We start from the raw sequence: 14,460 nt of genomic DNA, 5'->3' as shown, positions 1-14,460 counted from the left end.
CTATCCATGACTCCCCAGCACCCAGCCTTGGCTTGGGCTGTACCCTCTGCCTTGGAGGCAGCCTGAATCCGCTCTCCCTTGGCTGGGCTCAGGACTTAACTTGCTGAGCTCGTCTCCTCATCTGTACACAGGGGAATAATACATGTAAAGAATGCATGTAAAGCATTAGACACTTTTAATATTCCCTTGTATGTACTATTATCATTAACATATTCATACCCCACCAAAATCTTGTAGGTCTAAATCAACAATCACAAGCCAGGCCAAATCCAGCTGTCTGGGTCCACCCAAAAAAAGTGTTTTTGAAAAATTTTATGTAGTTGATGATAATTTTTTTAATTAGAAAAACTTCACATAAAAATCCAGATGGCTGGGTTCTCTTAATGATAAGAAGATGTGGCAATACCAGGGCCACATTCCCACATGACAACAATTGGCTGGGGCTGAGGGACGCTGTTCTCTTGACTCAAGGCATGTGCTCCCCAGGGCACCCTAGTCCCCCCACCTCCCAGGTTTCTCCCTCCCAGCCTTCTGCGTTCATGAATATGACTTCTCTGGCCTTTAGATTCTGACCCCTGGTCCCAGTCTTACCGTCCTTAGAGCTATACTGACATGCCACCTCCTTCAAAAACACCTCCCCGAATCTCCATAACCCTGTGTCTCTTCCTGGTCTTATAACTGTAAGAGCGAACTTGTATTGAGCACTTAGGGTGCGCCTGACATTACAACTGTTCTACAATTTGAGTCCTCACAACTACCCTATGATGCAGGTACTATTATCATCCCTGCTTTACAGATGACGAAACACAAGCAGAGTTGATTATTCTATTGCCATCCCCACCCTCATCCATTCCCCACCCTCTCTGTACTGCCCTGTGCCCCCAGGAAGCTGACCCTGTGGGCCAATTCACTGGAGCTTTCTGGCCTCTGGCTTCTGAATTCAGCCAATGGGAGGCCCCGGCAGGAAACGGGAGGATGCGAGGAGATGGGAGTTCGGGTACTTCTTCTCCACTCCCTCACTACTTCTGTCCCGTGTCTCTGACTGTGGTTAATCCTCCATCTTTATAGCTTCTGCCTGGTCTCCACCCATCGTCAGCTGTGGCTCCTACAGGGATCCAATCCAAAATATCCAACATTTCCTCCCCTGGCCCTTTCTAACTTAGGGGTGGTAACAGCTTCCCACTGTTGCCAGGGACCATCCGTCCCTGGGTACCTCAACCCCCCATAAGGTATCCCTGAACCCTGCCCATACCTCTGGAAGCTAGTTTCATTTAAACTCTCTGGAGTGCATCTGTTTCCCACTAGACCCCTGGCTGACAGAGGTTCGACACTATGCCCAAGGTCACACAGTTAGAAAATTGTGCAGCAGGATCTGAACCCAAGACATCGGGCTCCAAAGTTCTCGCTCTTTAAGCACCACCCTACACCGCCTGATGTCCTAATCTACTTCTCCTGGTCCTTCACCTGCTTATGGCCTCCTCAAGAGTCCCCTGGGTGACACTCGAGAACCAAGCACTGTGCCTGGACCAATGCAGACCTTCCAGAATCTCTCACTGAGCCCACAGAATACAGAATACTTGATTCCTCTTTATCCTCCAAAGTATTTTTACAAGGGAGAGCCCATCCCCACATTCCTTCGTCCCCCAGATCACAGGGCTCACCTCTTTCTTGCTGGCCCCTCACACAGGCCCTTCACACACTTGTCTCCCCTCTGGACAAAGACCAAGCTCCATAACATGGCTGAGAAGGCCCCCAGGCCCAGGCTGTGACCTCTCTTCCGCCAAGTGAACTTCAACCAGCATCTCAAATGAACCACCCTCTTCTCTACAGGGCTTTCTCACATGTGGCCGGTCTGTCCGGCAAACACTCATGGCTATTACATGTCCTCTCCCCTTGTCTTGCTCACCACCACCCCTCCCCCCATGCACCTTTGGGCTTAAATTACAGCTCCTCTGACACTACCTCTGACCCTGGACCAGTAGGTACTTCCTGCTCTAGAGCCCCCAGAGCATCCTCTAACATTCCCTGAACATTGTCTTCATTATTCAAGAGCTACCTTCCCAAACCATGAGCCAATCAAACACGAATATCAATGCAAAGTAAAATATTAGCAAATCAAATACGGCAACATTTTAAAGCAGCAGTCTATCACGGCAAAGAGGGATTTAATTTAGGAGTGCAAAGAAAGTTGAACACTAGGAAATCTAGTTATGTAAATCATGCATACAAATCATACATTATATTAGCAAAGAATCACCAGCTCCATCAACACCCCAACAGCATTTGATAAAATTCAATAATTATTCCTGGTTTTAAAAATCCTAGCAATCCAGGAGATGAAGAAAGCTTTCTTAACTAGACAAACAATGAACATCATACTTAATAGTTATTAATCAGTTGAGGAGATTCTAACCAATGCAATAAGATAAGAAAAATAGATGAGAGGCAAAGATGAAAGTTTAGTTCCACTAAACTCCAAGTTCTATGAGGCAGGAACTATGTTCTATTCCTCATAGTTTCTACAACATCCTACGCATGCTCAAATATCTGTAGAATGAACAGCCACCCAGATTAGGTCTGATTCCTATTAAATGTTCTCAAAGCACCCAGCACTTCTCCTTTGAGGCATAAATCACAGCTTAGGTTGTGTAATTTGTTTTTAAAAATACTTATCTTTTCCTACTAGAGTGTAAGGTCCATGAAAACCAGGACCACGCTCTACTGACAGAGCAAATGTATACCTGGCCTAAAGTAAGTACTCAATTTCTATTGCACAGATGCATGAATGACTTGAATAGAATGCATTTAATACATAGTTTCTAAATTATAATAAATGATTTTATCCTACTTCTCAGCCAGAAGATCCAAGGCCCAGAGAAGGGGTGGGGGGGGATCCTTCAGTTGATGCCACACCGCTGTGAAGCCCACCCACTACCCTGGGATCCTCTGAAAGGCGTCAGCCACACACAAACCACAGCCCACATGGCTCAACAAGTAAGGAAAGTGAAGCCCAGAGCAATTCCTCGGAGCCCTCTAAACAAACACACATACAGGACGCACCCTGGAGGGCAGAGCTGCCTGGTGAGAGCTCCTGTGTGCCGCCCTTCTGGGTCTAAGGATGACTTCAGTGGAGGGACCTGAGGCTTCCCTCGCGAAGCCCCGTGACGGGTACCCACATGAATAAAGAGCCCCCTCTGCTTTCCCGGGAAGTTATCAAAGAATTACTTATGTCTCTGGAAATGCTTGTTTGGAAAAGGTTCTCCAGCCCACCTGGGCTTGGCAGGAGCAGCAGCATCCCCAGGCCTGCCCTCTGGGGAGGGATCAGGCTTTCCCTCCAGCTCCTGAAGGAACTCGGCCATTTTTCATGCACAGAGTCTGAAGCCAGCCATAAAGAAGCAGGCAGCTTCCCAGGATAAACGGAGCACGGTGACATCAAAGACTGCCTTCCAGATTAAACAACTGAGGCCTTCAGCTCTCTCTGGCGTTTCTTCCAGGATATTCTGGGCTTCTGCCTCAGTTCTCCCTCGGATGGAATGGCAGATATTTTGTTTGTGAGAGTCTGAATTTTTTCCTTCTTCGGGGAGGGGGTGGGGAGGGAGGAGGCAAGGGGAAGGGAGTGGGAGAGAGAGCCAGAGGAAGAGAAAGAATGTCTGTGAGAGACAAGAGCCACAAAAAGAACATGCGTGAGTGGAAAAGAGAGCGGTAAGTCAGGGAGGCAGCCGGAAGTTCCTGCTTTGGAATCCAACGAGCGACCTAAAAATTCCAAAGTTGTGAACCTACAGCCAGTGAGTGAGGCTGCGAGAACCCCCCCAGCAAGGAGGACTGGGGGGTCCCTGACTCCCCAGTGCCTGCAGATCTCTTCGTGGGCCCCTGCGTCTTGCCCAGAGAGTCAGGCTGCATGCCCCTTCCTCAGACACATCTGGTAAACTGAGGCAGGAGACCCTCCTCCCTCAGGCACAGGCTCACAGCAGCTCTGGGGCAGGATGGGTTCTCTCTGGGATTGGCTTGTCACCGCCTCTTGCCCCCTGGTTCTTGGGGTGCCTCCCTCTGCCAATCCCACCGCTCAGGCTGCCACATCCCACCACGGCTGGGCTTCTGAACCTCCTCCCCCGCAGGGCAGCAGGGGCCGCCCCTCCACCCAAACACCTGGAGTAATGCCCCCAAGTCCCTGTGCATGATGCTGCATGCGAATCAGCCCTGCAGAGCGCGCTGGCGGCTGGCGCAGCAGGTTGGCTGCCCGCCTGGCTCTACCCCACTCACCTGTCCAGAGGGAAAGGTAGCTCACACGTGCCAAGAGCCACTAACATGGGGGGCTTTGCAGAAAGAATGAGCACCAGAGACAGTTCCAGACCCCACAGGCTGCAGAGCCACTTGGAGCCCACAGTCCCTTCTCAGGGGCCCAACCCAAGCACCACGCATTGTCCACGGACACTAGCGAGCAAGGGGTCTCCCCCAGCTCCCACTGCACAAACCCATCCCCTCTTCCCACAATTTCTTCCTCACTGCCTCAGCTTCTCAGGAGTGTTACTGTCTGCCAATGTGCCTGTGGCCACGCTTATTCTTTGTCTCCTTTATTAGACTGGAAGCTACAGGAGGACAGGCACCACAGCTCTGTGATTTGCCACTGTAGCCTCAATGCCCGGCACAGCTAGGGAATCCATCATTAATAACAATTCATTATTGATCATAATTAATGAATAGCTGAGTGTCTGAAAGAAAAGGCCTGATTCCACTCTTCCTTTTATTCCTACTTCCAGCTCCACCTGGCTGGGGAAGAGAATCTGGGGGAGGAAGAGGCAGGGATGGGGACTTAATCTATCTCCATTCATTCATTCATTCATTCATTCAGCAAATATATCAAGAGAGCCCACCATGTGCCCCAGGGCTGCCACAAGGAAGATGGACTCGTCAGAAAGTGATTCTTCCATTGCTGACAGCTCAGCCTTGCTGCTTTAAGCCCTCAAAGGGACAGTCTGGCCCCTGAGCCCAGGGGCCCAAGCTTCCTGTTATGAGGAGGAATTTACTCTGTCTATCACCCACCTTCTCTCCTCACTTCTGACACTCCCACTGGGTGAGGGGATGGAACATTCCCCAAGGCTAGGAGCTTGTGGGACACGCCGAGGTTGTCTCCTGGTTTAGCTTCCCCCTGAGTTTGTGACAGTTTGTACAAGATATGAATGTAGAGGGTCTGTTCCTGAGTTCGAGGGACACAACACACACACAGCCTGACTCGGGGAACCAGTGTCCTTCTCAAAGAAGAAAAGTTTCATAGGGAGGATAAGACACTCCTCGAAACCTCTACCTGAGACCCCATCACAGAGATGCATTAAAGTACCCAGAATGACACCCTTGCCCACCTTCCACCTTCCTGAGGGATCCAGACCTACCAGAAACCAGAAGCCCCACCTGGCACTCTGCCCAGCTCCAGCTTGCCCCAGCTCTCCTCCCCATTCCCCAGGGGTCCAGAAAGCTGCCAGGTGGGGCTATGAAGCTGGCCTGGCAGAGGGCACCCTCCGTGGAGAACTCAAAGAAGCCAGTGAGTTGAGGTCCAAACGCCTCCACTAGCCTCAAAGCAAATCATCTTTTAATTCTGAAACACCAAATATTTAATTTATGCTTTACCTCAAATGTCAAGTCCACCTCCCGGCACATAGCTTTGAAACCACGTAAGGAGGCCTAACACTTTCCATATGGTGAAGACATGGGGCCTTTTAATTGTGCCAACTGGTATCATTCAAGGGTAATTCCCCTGGAATCCGGCACTCAGGCAGCAGCTGGGCCGGCCTCCAATCTCATCACCCAGCTCCATACATCCCCACGGGCTCCAGCAGGGCCTGCACCCTCCCAATCTTCCCCAAACATCAAAATGCACTAGGTGTCCCCTAATCAAATTACCAAACCGCCTGGCAGCCACCTTTGATCCAGAGGCAGACTTGCCTGCACCGAAGCTCTCAGCCTGTTTCTTCAGGCGGCTCTGCCATAAAAGAACAAAAGGACCAAACTGGGGGGTGGGGGAGGGGAATGGTCTTAAATCCACTTGTACACATTCATATATGCACACGTGTGCACACGCTGCAGGAGCGTACACAGACACGCAGATTCTGCTTCTCTGAGTGTTCTCCTATCAGCATCTCTGTGTCCATTATGCTACTCCATGCATCTACTAAACTTGTTAATTTCACCCATTATATTTTCCAGAGCCAACATTTTCAATCGGTTTTCTTTTGTAACTGCCTGTTGCTGCTTCATGTTTCTAATATCGTCCTTTATCTCTGAGATTATTATGCTTATTTTAATTTCTAATTGTTTAGCACATTATTGTCTGGCATACAAATTGTTCACCTATCAGTCATCTTCTGCAGTACTTGTACAGCTCACATTTCTCATTATTTTTCTCCTCCAAGCTCATATTCCCTTGAAGTTCAGCATGTACCCACTGAAAGGGCAGAAGCCCGAGCCTGTGTCCCTCCAAGTGACACTACAGAGTATGGGGGAGGGGGAGCCTCTGGTTTCATAATATGGGCCCCCACCTCCACCTCTCCCAGGGCCTCAGGAACCTGCCAGTACCTTTCTCCCCACATTCTACTTTCAGTGAAGAGTTATCTGCCAGAACCCTGCCAGGGATGAGCATGTTATTATACCCATTTTGCAGAGGAGCTAATTAAGGTAGACAAAGGTAAAATGGCTTATACAAGGTGACAAGCTATTGTGGCCAAGACTGACCTCATTTAGTTTTGTATTCGGGAGGGCAGGCGTGGGTTAATTGCCGGTGAGGTCACCCTCTCATATCCCAGGATCTTGCATGAAACTCAGACCCAACTTAAACATTTACTAAGCTACTCAGGCTCCCTCAGAGAGGAAGAGGGCAAGCAGGGGCCCCTCATGCTTCTGCCTGCCCCACAACCTGCCTCATCCCAAAGTACTCGGCAGCCGGCCAGAGTGCCACCTCTCAGGAATGAATAAGTGCGACCCCCTCCAGGCAGATGTTCTGGCGTGGAACTTAACCACACATGGCTTCCACTGTCCTAGAAAGTACTCCAGAATGGGAGAAAACCAGCGTCCACACCAGCCGGCTGGCAACTTTACAGGGTTAGGAGGAGGATTAAGATAATGTAAGCAAAGTGCTTGACACACACAGGCGCTTAATAAATAGTAGTTATTGTTGCAATAAAAATGCTGGTTGGATGAGCCACGAATGTGTCCCCCGCCACTTTGGTGAAAGGCCGGGTGACCGAGTGGACACAGAGGCCAACCCCAGGACGGGTCTGGGGCTGGTGAGGGGACCTCTGCCAGCCCTTGGAACTCAACACAGTTTGGAGCCCACGCCCTCCTACATCCTGATGAGATAATGGAAGAACCTGGAGCCACCCTTTCCGTGCCACTGGAAATCACAGAAATTAAACAGACCGAGCGTTGCCTACTGCTATCCTGTTCAGTATCTCAACATTTCCCAAATTTGGGGCATTCCGTTCTCATTCACAATTTTGACCAGTTGTACTTAATATTTTTCTCAGAATTGACTTTAGACTATCTCTTTCCACTTAGCTTCCTCCTAAGCAATAATATCTGCGAATTCAAGGGTTTTATGTCCCAGTTATTTATTTTTTTCTGGTAAAAAAAAAAATGTAACTATTAAGATAAGAAATATTCCTCCAGGTACCACTTGAAATCACCTCACAGGCCTCCACAGTGCAGCCCCACACCCTGGGCTCACCCTGACTTCTCCCTGGGCCATCCCCACCTCTGCAGGCTTAGGAGCGAGGCCAGCGGTGGTGGGAACCCAGGCACCCAGGTCCCAGTCACCAAGCACAACTCTCAAGGCAGCAGAGACTCCCTCCCCTTAATATGTTGGATGGCAGGTCCCACGCTCCACCACCCAACATATGTCATGCTGATGGCTCTATGTCTCACATCTTCAAAAGTGCTTTGAACAAACACTAATGACCCCTCAGCATTTCTCTGAGAGAGGGGGCTGGGAAAGGAGGGGGCAAGCACCATCCCATGCTGTCCTCAGCTGGGGGAAGAAACCAGGCAACAAAATTCCGTGACTTTACCAAAGCCACAGTCTTAAGCTGGGGCCCCCTCCCTACCCTCCCTCATTTCCCCCAATGGCAACTTTTACTGGCTCACATTCCTCTTGCTGGGAACACTACTATTTAATTAAAAACGACAGACTTTTGTTTTCCTCTCCTTCCTTCCTCCTCCCTCCCATCCTCCAGGACTGGATGCCAAGGAGACCTACCAAAAACATGCGGGTAACATTTGTTATGGCTTTGAAGATAAAAGTCAATTGAAGTAAGCCCTCGCTGTATTTCAAGTTTCCCCTAAAGCATGGAGCAAGCTGCCTGGCAGTTTAGGAAAGAAAAAAAAAAAGCGGGGGGGGACTGCAAATAAATGTCATTCTGCAGGAATACTTTGTAAAAATAAACAGGCTGAAAAAACCCAAAACTTGATTAATGGAAATCCACTCAGTTGGCCTCTGTCTTCAGCTGCAAATGCATTTGTTCATATGGCTAAATTGGATCATTTTCATTGGGCTTTAAATAAATAAGGAGATCAAAAACTAGAAATGGTAGGGGAAGAAAGGGAAGTTTGTAGTTCTGTTTTTAAAGGGCCCCAACTGCAGTGCCCCCGCCCACCAAGTTTTGGCCTTTCCCAGGGGACAGCAGCTCCAATTCTAACCCAGCCAACAGATGAAGAGAAATGGAGAAAAGAAGGCCCCCAGCTCAGCAGTGGCAGTGGAGGAGGAGATGGGAGCTTCTTCCAGATGCAGCGGTTATTTCATACGTGCACAAGAGTCGACTTTATCCACAGGCCTCACCTCCTCCAACGGGCTGCACCCAGTCCAGGTCCCACCACCAAATAAACACACACACACACACACACACACACACACACACACACACACATCTGAAAAGTCCACTGGCCCCTCCCCAGCCCATGGACAAGACCAAAGAACTAACCAGACCTGAGACTCAGTCTGTTCTCCTCTAAGTTAAAAAAAAAAAAAAAAAAATTAAATGTCACATCAAAAAGTTGATTCATCCTTTGATCCTTGGCTTGCTCGAGTTCCACGCAGACCATCTGAAAGCCCTGTGCAGAGTTCTGGAGCCCATAGGACATCTGTGAACACCAGTGCCAGGCCAGGAGCTGAGGCTGGACTCACTCACTCCCCTGTCACATCTACTGCTCCCCTAGGAACAACTCCAACCTCAGGGACCCACTGGGGGAAGGCTAGGGGTAGGCCCAGGCTATAGCAGAATGAGGCCCTCTCTCTCCTTGTGGGCCAAGCCAAGGGGTCTCCCAGATCTCAGTACCCCCCAAATTCTGCCCGCCACCAGATCACAGCCGGCTCTACTGGGGCTGCAGGGCAGATGGTACTGATGAACGTCACACACTTGGAACACATTCGGAGACCGGCACAGTCCTGCCTTCCATCCAGACACCCCCAGATGCCTTCCCTCTTCCCTAGCCCCAACTCCAAATCCACCTTTGAATGCTGGCCACAGAAACAAGGTAGAAGTCAGAGCAGGCCCCCCCAGATCCCTCCAGCGCAGACAAGCTTCCCCATCAACTGGACCTGCACCACCACATCACCTAGGACATTTCCCCCCGGGCAGCCCTCTGCCCCCAACTGAACAGGAGACTGCCACCTGTGTCACCAATAAGGTTCCCCAAGGCAGGGGGTGTACAGGGTCATATTGGTGGGGCAGGGGCAGCTGAGAAGGGATTTCTGGACTTAGAAGCTGCGCCGAGAGGGTGCTAAAAGTTGGGGTGCGGGGGGTAGGTATGGAGACGCATCTCTGAGGTTGAAAGGGACGTAGGTGGGGATCGTACCCGCGTTCCTCTGCCAACGGTGCCAGCCGCCCGCAGCTGTCGGGATCCGGAGCTGCCACCAGGGCAGCGCTGCCTCCCGATCCACTCCTCAATGCCTTTCCGAGCCCAGGCGGCGCTCGCAGCGAAGCTGTCACCTGAGGCGGGGACGACACGAAGCCCCTGAGTCTGGCCCCTAGGCTGAAAGTTACCCGAGAGAGGAAAGAAAGAGTGGGCGAGGCAGAGGCAGCAGGGACCCGGAGGGTGTTGGGAGCCGCGCACAACCCGAGAGAGGGACGCAGGTAATCAGGAGAAGGTAGTTCAGCGAAGCCCCAAGAGCAGGGATCCAGAGCGGAGCCAAGGGGGAAGCAGGACCCCAGGAAGACGCGTCTGGGGATCAGAAGAGCGAGCGCCAGAGGCCAGGACTGCGGAGGGCAGGGATGAACACGGGGTGAGGGGAAGAGGGGAACTGAGCGTCAGGAGAGGGGGCGCAGGAGCCAAGATCTCGGGAGAGGGGGCTGAGGGCCAGAAAGAGAGGGCGCAGGCTCTTGGAGAAGGCGCTTAGGAGCCTGAAAAGGGGGTGCAGTGAGTGCAGGGTCGGGGTACCGCAATAGGAGGGGTTGAGAGTCAGAAGAGAGAGCACAGGATAGCGGGGAGGGGGTAGGATGGACAGAGGAGGGGACACAAAGTCTGCTCCAAGGAGAGGGTTTGTGGGACTGGTGACTGGAGTAGCGGGTGGGGGTGGCCCTGGTAATAAGATCCGCGGGCTAGGCCATTCCGCCGCCGTCCGCGGTGCTTCCCAGTCTATCCCCCCCGGTCCGTGCCCCGCGCGCCCCTACCTTCCGGGCTCTCCCTGCGCTTGCACACGGCGGCTGCAGGCACATCGCGCGCGGCGGCGGCGGGAGCCGGAAAGAAAGGAGAGGCAGAGAGTTAGCAATCGCGGGGGCGAGGGCGGCGGGGACCAGGGGGCCGGCACGCGGGCGGGGACACTGACCCGGCTTGGAGTGAAGTTTCCCCATGCTGGGGGCGCTGCGGGAGGGGGCGTCCCTAAGCCATGCGCCCGGCCCGCGGGCCCTGCGGCTCGCCGCGCCGGCGCCTCGCTCTCTTCCTCCTGGAGCAGCCCTGAAGCCGAGCGTATCCCGAAGGGTCGCCGCGACACGATCCTGCCGCCGTCGCCGCGGCCGGACTGACGCCCGGGCGCGCCGAACCCCCAGCCCGCCGCCGCAGCCTGCGCCTCCCCGCGCGCCCATTGGCCGGGCGCGGCGCATCAAAGGCGAGGCGGGACGCGGAGGGAGAAGGCTGTGGGCGGGGCCGGCGGGCTGTGGGCGGGGCGTGGAGAGGCGCTGCAGGGCTGGACACAGCGCCCCCCTCCAGGCTGCGGTCTTTGACCCGGGCCGGGGGCTGTGGACCCGGGACTGGCGACCGGGGGTGGGGGGGTGATGGGAGGCGGAGGAGCTCTGGCCAGGAGGAGTATTGGAACAGACACGGTCCTGCCCGCTCTACAATAACCGCTCCTCTGGCTCACGGGGCTGTGCGTTCCCTCCGCTCTATTTTTCCTGGCAGCGGGCAGGAGGACTCAGCGGCTCCACTTTACAGGTGATGAAACTGAGGTCGGAGAAGAGACGCTGCTTGGAGCGCCCGCAGCGTTGCCCCTTCCGTTGCACGATCGGACTTTTGCAGAAAGTGTTCGCTTATTACCCGCCCCGTGCCCGCCCACCTTCTCCTCCGACTCTCTACGTTTTGATTTGGTTGTGCAGGAGAAGCCCCCACTGAGCCTCCGGCCAGCTGTGGACCCAGCCAACTCCCGGCGGCTACAAGTGTCCGAAAGCCACGAGTTGCCAGCCAATCGCTGTCCCCGCATCCCGGGGCCCGTGGGTGCCCGCCGGGGGTCGGGGCGCGCTGCCAGCTGTGCAGCCCGGAAGGGGGTAACCGCTGGGTCTTTGATCTTCCTTGGTTTCCGCTCCCCGCTGCAGTTCGCCAGACCAAGGGCTTGTTTGTTTTGTCTGGGGAGGTCTCTGCGGAGGGGAGGGCGACATCAAGGGGTTCCACTCCACCTTTGTGGTTCTCAGAGAGAACGCCTGCTCTTCTAGGGACGCTGTGGGCCTGTTAAGTTCGTCCTGGTACTCGGTAGCCTAGGCGTGGGAAAAGAAAACTCTGTGCTAGGACTGAATTCCCTGTGTGAGCCTCAGTTTTATGGTCTGTAAAATGGAGGCTCAATTCTGCCCTTCTTGCCAACTCCTTAGAGGGGCACTGCCGAAAAGGAAGATAATGTGAGCAACATATGTAATTTCCAAATTTCCTAGTAGCCACGTTTTTTTAAAAAAGTAAAAAAGAAACATTAAACTTATTTTAATATATTTTCTTTAACTTGATATATCAAAAATGCTTTAATTTCAACTTATAATGAGATATTGTACATTCTTTGTTTTGCACTGTTTAAAATCTGGTGTGTATTTTATATTTAGAGCACATCTCAACACAGACAGGCCACATTGCAAGTGACCAATAGCCATAGGTGATTGGTGGCTACTGTATTGGACATCATAACTCTGGAGCATCTACGTGTCTCAAAAGGATATTGGGGGGCTTCCCTGGTGGCGCAGTGGTTGAGAGTCTGCCTGCCAATGCAGGGGACACGGGTTCGAGCCCTGGTCTGGGAAGATCCCACATGCCGCAGAGCAACTGGGCCCGTGAGCCACAACTACTGAGCCTGCGCGTCTGGAGCCTGTGCTCTGCAACGGGAGAGGCCGCGACAGTGAGAGGCCCGCGCACCGCGACAAAGAGTGGCCCCCGCTTGCCACAACTGGAGAAAGCCCTCGCACAGAAGCGAAGACCCAACACAGCCAAAAATAAATAATAAATAAATAAATAAATTTATAATTGCTTGTTAAAAAAAAAAAAAAAAAGGATATTGGGAACTGCGTGGCCCTCCAGAGTCATAAATCCCTTCACCCAACAGTGTCTTACTTCCATTCTCCAAACTTGCTTTCTACACACCCATTTGTGTGGAAATGAAGGCTAATCTTATAAGCAGGTACATTAACGCTCCTAGCAGGCTGGTTTCATTTGAGGAGTGCTGGGACACCCCCAAAACATTATTATTGTCCACGTTATATTGCAGTTCTCTATTCAGTACCTACTGTGTGTCAGCCATTGTCCTAAGTCATGTATAACTCTTACAACCACTGTTTGATGCAGGCTCGTACTTATTCTACAAAGGAGGGAACTACTAGGCTCAGAGAGGTGAAGTCACGTGCCCAAGGTCACACAGCTAGTCAATGACCTGGTTAGGAACTGAACCCAAGCCTCTTGATTCCATTGCCCATGTTGTTTTTACTACATCAGGCTGTCCCAACACAGTCCAAACTTAACATTCCACCATTAGAGGCAGACTCACCCATCTGGAAACAAATACTGATTCAGTGCCAGCTGTGTGCCAAGCACTGTTTTAGGCACGTAAGATACATCAGTGAACAAAACAAACAATCCCCACTCTCATGGATCTTGCACTCTACTGGGAGGAAGACAGAGAAGAAACAATAAACATAATTGAACGGGCAAACAGTATGGTAAGTTAGAAGGCATCACCAGCTATAGCAGTGGTTCTCAACTGTGGGCAGTTTTGCCCTTTGGGGGACATTTGGCAATGTCTGAAGGCATCTAGCAGGTAGAGGCTAGGGTTGCGGCTAAACATCCTACAATGCACAGGACAGCCCCCCAAAACAAAGAGTGATCCAGCCCCAAGTGTCAATAGTGCCAAAGTGAGAACTCCTGAGCTGCAGGAAAATGGAAAAGCAGAGCAGGATGATAGGCCTCAGAAGTAGGAGGGAGGTGGGGGGCTCTGTGTGTCTGAGTTCCAGTAGGAGCTTTCCTGCAGACCCCTCCAAAGGAAATGGAATTCGGTTGGGGGGTGCTCTCTGTCTCTCTCACCCCCGCCCCCCGCCAGCGCCAGGGTGCATCTAAATCAAAGCAAAACTCTGAGCGGTCTTTCTCACAGTGCTCAGAAAGTTGGTTACTTCCTTAAACCGGTCATGGCTTTCTTCTTGCATGAGAAAAAAGTATCCCCTCCTCCCCTTGGGAATTTCTTTTTACAGTTCAAAAAGAGATAAAAGCAAGAACTAAAACTCTGCAGTTACCAGTTTTAAGTCTTGGGGGAAGTAAATCCCAAATGTCCAGCCCAGACGCAAAGGCCCCCCTCCACCTTCAGCCTGGCCCTTCCCAGCCCAGCAGGCGCCTGGGACTTCGCTGCTATTGGAATCGTGACACGCCCACCCCCACCAACCTGGCCCTGGGGGGAGACACAGGAGAGGTGGGCCTGGCAGTAAAACCTCAGCCTGTCCAGGGCTCTGAGGAGGGGTTCCCCAGGGACCACCAGCCCAGTGTCCACCTGGGGTGGCTATTCGGCCTTTGCCGGTTTCCTGCCGCACAACTCACTGTCTTTTTATGTGTTTTAATAATTTATCTGGCCCACTTCTTGGGCTGTATACTTACAGTGACACATCTTTTTCTTTGAAGATTTCCCATCCTGTAGGGGAGGAGAATGGGGAAGGAAGGCAAGGAAGAGATAAGAGAGAGATTATAACAGAAACGGGTTTCATGGGGCTTGAGATTTAGCAAGGCTGGTTTAGGTGAAATCTGTTAGACGTG

The 14,460-nt window shown here is 52.1% G+C and overlaps 1 protein-coding gene across 3 annotated transcripts in view; it reads right to left on the bottom strand.

Moving 5' to 3' along the window:
• The window catches only part of NKD1 (NKD inhibitor of WNT signaling pathway 1), an 86,594-nt gene extending 75,579 nt beyond the window's left edge, over window positions 1–11,015 (bottom strand). For 2 of the 3 annotated variants that reach the window (XM_036832307.1, XM_036832305.1), the window contains exons 1-3: window positions 10,808–11,015; window positions 10,653–10,685; window positions 9,838–9,971 (exon numbers count right to left, since the gene is read on the bottom strand). In XM_036832307.1, coding sequence (XP_036688202.1) covers window positions 9,838–9,971; window positions 10,653–10,685; window positions 10,808–10,832 — 192 coding nt within the window. In that variant the 5' untranslated portion in view covers window positions 10,833–11,015. The remainder of the gene's footprint in view (window positions 1–9,837; window positions 9,972–10,652; window positions 10,686–10,807) is intronic. The other variant, XM_036832306.1, reaches the window with a different exon arrangement.
• Window positions 11,016–14,460: the final 3,445 nt, after the last annotated feature.

This window comes from Balaenoptera musculus, chromosome 19 (assembly GCF_009873245.2).
Source record: "Balaenoptera musculus isolate JJ_BM4_2016_0621 chromosome 19, mBalMus1.pri.v3, whole genome shotgun sequence".
NCBI lineage: Eukaryota > Metazoa > Chordata > Mammalia > Artiodactyla > Balaenopteridae > Balaenoptera > Balaenoptera musculus.
The sequence above is the reverse complement of the archived record's forward strand: the minus strand, read 5'-3'. Positions and strand labels throughout refer to the sequence as shown.